At 38.0% G+C, this 7,138-nt stretch overlaps 1 protein-coding gene across 1 annotated transcript in view; it reads left to right on the forward strand.

Moving 5' to 3' along the window:
• The window catches only part of TBC1D2B (TBC1 domain member 2B), a 97,789-nt gene extending 90,879 nt beyond the window's left edge, over positions 1–6,910 (forward strand). The window contains exons 33-35 of the mRNA XM_051213955.1: positions 673–3,081; positions 3,113–3,385; positions 3,447–6,910. Of these exons, the coding sequence (XP_051072950.1) occupies positions 673–801 (129 nt within the window). The 3' untranslated portion in view covers positions 802–3,081; positions 3,113–3,385; positions 3,447–6,910. The remainder of the gene's footprint in view (positions 1–672; positions 3,082–3,112; positions 3,386–3,446) is intronic.
• Positions 6,911–7,138: the final 228 nt, after the last annotated feature.

A 7,138-nucleotide genomic window follows, 5' to 3' on the forward strand; every position in this document is an offset into this window, starting at 1 on the left:
ATATTCTTTACTTGATAAGCATATCCATTGATTCCTAAAGGTTATATATAAAAAAGAAACAACATATGACCATGCTCTACTCATCTCAGTTGAGTCCTCTCAACCATATAGTATCAAATAATGACTTACTTACGCCTGTTACTCCTCGTGGAAGAGCATAAGCCTCCCATTAGCGCTCTCCATCCAACCCTGTCCTGGACATTTCTTTACAGCTCTTACCAGTTGTTATTCATCCTTCTCATATCTGCTTCCATTTCCTGACATAATGTGTTCTTCAGCCTTTCTCTTTTCTGCTTCCCTTCAAAATTCCAAGTTAGAGTTTGCCTCGTGATGCAGTTTGATGATTTCCGTAATGTATGTCCTATCCATTTCCATCGTCTTTTCCTAATTTCCTCTTCAGTTGTAAGCTGGTTTGTTCTCTCCCACAGTAGGCTGTTGTTGATGGTATCCAGTCAATGGATGCTCAATAGAAAACTATTTATAAATACCTGTATCATTTTGATGATGTTTGTGGTAGTTCTCCAATACGTAGAACTGTCTTGATGTTCGTATTGAAGATTCTGACTTTGATACTGGTTGAAAGTTGTTTTGAGTTCCATATGTTCTTCAATTATATAGTATTGTCTTTATACTGACATATTTTTTCTATCCATTTATGTAATTTTTTTTTAGGGTTCAATTTGGACAAATGAACCAATTTATGTATTTGATCGTGAAAGTCGTTCACTTCGATTACCAGCTTATATGCGTAATAGTTTATGCTTACAAATGCATAATAAAAAATCAATTATTATGAATTAAACTTTATATAAATACAAGTACATCTATCATTGACACACACACACATACATACATACATACACACGCACATTGGAACAAGATTTTCCTATTTAAATAATAATAATAAAACAAACTTCCCTTGTTTTGTGTTTTTGTATCCAGGATAACAATTTTGTACATAATAATTATTTTTTATCAAAAATCAATTAAAAATCAATAAAATACTATAAAACACATTTCTTTTTAAAAAATAATAATAAATAATACACAATATTAAACTATATTTATATATGAATTCATGATTCAATTCAAACTAGACCATCATAGGAAGCCTGGAAGTACTAGAAGACTGTTTCATCTTAGTATGTGATTTCTTAGAAGTACTGATTGTGATGGCACAATTTTGTGGATTGATTAAAGTTAGACATTATTACTATTAGATACCGGCTCAATAGTCTAGAGATTAAACGTTCACCAGTGTGAGATTGATGAGTCTTAAGCTAGAATCTTACAGGATGGGATCATGGATACGCATTGATACTGAAGAATCTTATATTAGAATGAAACGGCTTTTTGAAGCTTCCAGGTTTTCTATGGTAGTTTAGATTGGATTGACTCATGAATTTAATTATAATACACACAAAAACCTCTCTTTGAATATTTGAATAAATTTAATAAATAAGTTTTCCCGGTTGCACAAGTTTGTTATTTTTTAAGAAAAAAAAAGTTTTTTTTCTCTTTTCTCTTTTTATTTCTTTTCTGTTTTTTTTATGAATTTTTTTAATGGTTTATTGGTTGTTTTCTTTTTTTTCTTTTCTTTTTGTTTACTTTTAATTCCTCATGTCTATTCATCACAAGAACTTAATTGATTTCTATATGACAAGATTGAAATAATAAAAAAAGTTATGTTAAATTCACTTGGTATTGTTTTCTTTTTTTTACTTTAATCTTCTTTGTTGTTGTTTAGGAATGTAATTGATCATTAATCTCTTGTTGGCATATATATGTACATTCTGTGACGATTGCCTTATTATTGTTTTAATTCACAAGCATTCTAAGTAAGGATGGATAGTGGTTAAAAGTGGGATCCAGGACGAGCGCTACTTCGTTCTATTTGGAACTCGTTAGTTGGATGTACCTATATCACGGAGTTGATGTTCATTCCGAGAATCGAACTCGATGTCGTTTGCTTCAAGCGCCATCGAGTTTTCTTTTCACTCAGCTACTGAGTCCTGATAGTCACTTGCGTGTGTAATGGGTTGAAGTTTAAAATCACTTGGTGTGGTTTGTTTGTAAAATGAATAGATAACTAATCTAAATTTCTGTGTTTTATTTTAGTGATTTATAAGGATTCACCGGTTGGAAAAAAGTATTTTGATTATTGAAATGTTGTCAGGTTTCGTATTTGATCTCATGTGTAGTCTAGGTTTGAGCTGAGAGAAATAAACGGAAAACTTGTAATCTTCGGCATACACATCCACCTTATTTTTATAGCCAAACTTTCTACGCTGATGCACTTTGTATGTGTTTGTGTGCTTATCTGTCACCCATTATTTTTATCTAATGCCTGTCTGCTTGTTATACTACACACTGTTTATTTTGAGCTTTATTACTATTTGTAGTCAGTGGTATAGAGAATGAGCACGTTTGCCTTCTCCTGTCTGCCTCTCAGCTCTGTTTTTCATATTGTCTATCTGCGACAACAAGTGTATGAAATACACATATCCGAAACTCATTCTGATATTCGACTTGTTTTATTCCGTTATTTTCTACCGCGAATTAAGTCGATAACTATATACGACGGTAGCCGGAAAATATATATTGTTGACATCAGCATATAGTCGAATTGAAGTCAGATCAACAGAACTCTATAATAGATACTATTTTCAGTTGTCCAAACCTCGTCGGTCTAACTGAAGTTTGAGAACTTTCCAGATATCTATGTACTAGACATTAATCTGTTCGCATGTGACCAGTAATACTAGTCCCAAGCGGTTGTATCAGTTTTTCTTTCAAAACTAGTAGATACTGGTGCCAAATTTAACCAATACAACTTCACAACACATGCCAGCAATGGTCCTGTCAAATCTATACGAATGGTCAAAATGAAAGAAACAATGTTCAGAATGCCATATTTATCAACCTTGAACGCATTATCGCAATAAAATACCTAAGTTATGCAGTCAGAACATGATTCCAAAGCAAGCCCTACTTAGAACATAAAATAGAAATTCTCTCGACAGTAAAGCTTGTCATAGAAGCTACCTAGAGACCAGACACACTTCATCTGCTTTATAAGCTGTATGTTGCCTGCTTTATACACTAACAACAGATCGTCTCTGACTGGAAATAAACTCAGCTCCGGTTGCGATTTTCGGCAGTTGACTTGAAGACCAATCAGAATGAAGCAGGAATTATAATGTCCTCCATCTGTGTAAGAAGTGGCGGTTGGAAGCCTCATTCGGTATGTTTTTCCGCTGGCTTTTTGGTGTCCCTAAATAATGTTTTTAGTTTGCTGAAATTCCTCAATTTGTGAAACATTCGAAGTGTTGGCGCTATTCTTTTAATCACTTTTGCTTTCTCGGCTTTTTCTACTGCTACCCAGGTGAGTATATTCTTTCCGACGCGCTTACCTGCTATATAAAATTTTATTTCGTTTTTTGTAGGTATTATGTTTCAGGTATCGGACACTGCATTAAGCGCTTTTTAGCTGGTTGTGATATGGATCACTAACCACACGATTCTTGGAGCATATTATATAATTATCGAGAAGATTCACTATCAAATGAGAGTAGGTCACCAATGGTGAACGCGCGAACATTTGTAGTAGTACTGGTCCCAACCACACAATCTTCAAAGCTGAATATGAGATAAGTATAAAAATACATTTTCAACAATCAAGAAGAAAATAAGGTGTGGTGTTTGAATGGACTTGTAGTGACTCACATTTATCACGAGAACACGACTGGTTTAATAAAAACAATTATTATTATAACCAACTGTACCAGTGCTTGTTTTAATGTGCTTTTGTTTGACTGTGCTAATGACAGCTATATTTTGCTTCCATTCATATACTCACACTTTGATTGTAACTTCGCGCGAATTCTGTTACATTCTGTAACCAAGCTTGTATCCTGGCACGATCTCGGTATCTTTTCGATGCCACGAGATCGCCAGTGAATATATCACGATTTGGTCCATTAACTGTCTTCTGATATTTGGCTTCTCGAAGATTTTATGGATTTATTTGGTTACGTCCAACCTTCGCCTTCTGATTAACTTGGCACGTGTTTTTTGGTAGCGGTGTTCATAGTTAACCTCGACTCGACACCACGCTACAATTGGTGACCCAAGTTCTGGAACACGCCTCAACCTCTGGTCAAATCTTCCAAAGAAGCCAATTCGGTGAGTCTATGATTTATCTATCCATGTCTGTCGTATATTTTCATATTTTTAAATATATAATATACTCGACATGACGGATAACGATAAGAGTAGTATTAATATAATACACTCCCATGTACGTGTACCGAATCCTTGTCACTTTTTATTCGCGTGACGATGAATTCCACGCTTTATTCGGGAAATTTTCCCCCATTAACTATTCTCCTCGCTGACTCGGCTGCTTGGTACGGAATGCATACGCATACGCATTAACGTCTACCTCCCAGTATCAAATGGTTAAGTTGAACGGTTTCATTGCCAACTTAAAAGTGCTCTACGAGCACACGAGAACGACGACTGGTACGAAACCTTACCGCTCGTTCTTTTAGGTATCAGAACGAGCTTAAAGGCAGATATCCAATGTTCCGCCGCTGAACTTGTATACGGCACGACATTGCGTCTGCCCGGGGAATTCTTCACAGCACGGAGCAGACCTGATTTCGGTAAATCAGACTACGTCCAACGACTGTCTGCATTTATGCGAACGCTGTCTCCGGTGTCAACTCGAATACAACATTGACAGGTCGCTCTCGAGAGAGAGTTATCTACCTGTTCACATGTTTTCTTACGAGTAGATTCGGTACGCAAACCTTTGCAACAACCTTACGAAGGCTCTTTTCACGTGATCGCTCGTCACGAAAAGACCTTCAAGGTTGATCGACACGGCCGCGTCGAGATCGTCAGCATTGATCGTCTCAAACCAGCACACGTCGATGACAGTGCCCTATCTGATAACCTGAGATTCAATGCTAGACCTATCAAACCTACTAGCGGGATCCTCAAACCATCTTCAGGTCCCACGCTAGATACATCTGAGACCTCATTCTCACGTCCCGGTCAGTAGCACGCGTCATCTGCACCGTCTACGGACGAGACGACAGTCTCACATCCAGGTCAGCAGAACACGCCGCCTCTGACCTCGGATGAGATTGCAGGCTCACGAGACTACCATCTCACGTTCCGGTCACCGAGTACGGTTACCCGTACGCTTCCGCGACTAGTCGCGCAGTGAACAACCGATACGGTGTAGGATTATTCCTATGCTACACGCATGCTACACTCTCCTCTTTTTTGATTTTCTTTTTGTTTCCTGAGCCCACGCCATCGACCATCTCCGTTTGGTTCCGTCGACTTCAGTCAACTTTGGCGAAAGCTGGCCTGATCACCCACGCTCTTGTCAACGTACTCAGTCGATATTTTGGTTTCGAATGCTTGGCATACGCTTGGTCTCGAACTTGGTCGTTATGGTCGCTTCTGGTTCATCGGCTCAACGTGGTTTCGTCCTACGTCTGCAGCGTTTCCTGGTCCGGACCCCTACGAACCACTCGTGTGGCATGCCAACTCAAACAACAAATACAGCACATCGCTCCTGGTGCCGTTCTCCGAAGACGACCTTCGTCGGCAACTCGACGATCGACGATCGCTTTCCTGTTCGCCAATTCTTCCGTCCTACAATCGCTCGTCAGCCGATCAGTCCCACGATTTAAACCGCTATTTATCGAAAGTGTAAACCCTTTCTAGCGGGGGGCTCCTGTAGTGACTCACATTTATCACGAGAACACGACTGGTTTAATAAAAACAATTATTATTATAACCAACTGTACCAGTGCTTGTTTTAATGTGCTTTTGTTTGACTGTGCTAATGACAGCTATATTTTGCTTCCATTCATATACTCACACTTTGATTGTAACTTCGCGCGAATTCTGTTACATTCTGTAACCAAGCTTGTATCCTGGCACGATCTCGGTATCTTTTCGATGCCACGAGATCGCCAGTGAATATATCACGATTTGGTCCATTAACTGTCTTCTGATATTTGGCTTCTCGAAGATTTTATGGATTTATTTGGTTACGTCCAACCTTCGCCTTCTGATTAACTTGGCACGTGTTTTTTGGTAGCGGTGTTCATAGTTAACCTCGACTCGACACCACGCTACAGACTAATGATACATTTGTACTTGTTGAATGCTCGATTTCGAATTCCAAATACAATACATTCGTTTGTGCTTGTGTCTCACTTCTTAATTCAACTGCATTAATTCTGGGATTCCTAGTTCACACTACAATTCAAATAATTCAAAACATTATATTGGCGTCGCGATGGAGCCTGCAATGCAAAAGTTAGATATTCATCCAACTTCTGAAGCTTTTGAGGATTACTTTGAAAGGTTCGAAATCTGGGTTATGACCAAGGAAGATGATGAGGATGTTAATATTGCGGCACATTTCCTCACATTCATTGGAAAGGAGCCTACAGCTTATTAAGAATTCTGACTATGCAGGAAAAGCCTATCTCGCTTCCTTATACAACTCTCAAGGAACTGCTGCTAGACTATGTTAATTGTACAAATTTCGAATGCGGTAAAGGAGGGAGATGTCGTAAAATGATTCATGGGGATTTTAAAAACATCACTACATTACTGCATCATCCCAACCCAGTGTATACTCAAGGTTATGCAGACAATTCATTGAGTTAGGACGCAGTTCACGAGGATGGGGACAAGTTTGGTCAGTGTTTGTCCTGTTGCAAGTTCCACTCTTCTAATTCATGTAAATTTCGTAATTCTAAGTGCTTCAAATGTCGTGATATTGGACAAGTTCAGTCAGTTTGTAATGCTAATGTTCATCTTACTGCAACTAATATTAAGTCTTGTAATTCTGATTCTACTGAGTCGAGTATTCATGATAATCATTTATCTTTATCAACGATTTCAAAAGACAGTGCAGAGTCATATGGCAGTTCAGAGTTAAATGAAATCCAGAATTCTTGTGAGACAACAGTTCCTAATCAACCGATTTATCAGAATTCTCATGCTATTGTACCAGGTATGACTTTTCCTAATGATTCACGCATTTCTTATGAAATTACTTGCATTTCTGAGGAAAATATGTTGAATGAACCTAATCATGATC

The sequence above is a fragment of the Schistosoma haematobium genome, chromosome 1 (genome assembly GCF_000699445.3).
Source record: "Schistosoma haematobium chromosome 1, whole genome shotgun sequence".
Classification (NCBI taxonomy): Eukaryota; Metazoa; Platyhelminthes; class Trematoda; order Strigeidida; family Schistosomatidae; genus Schistosoma; species Schistosoma haematobium.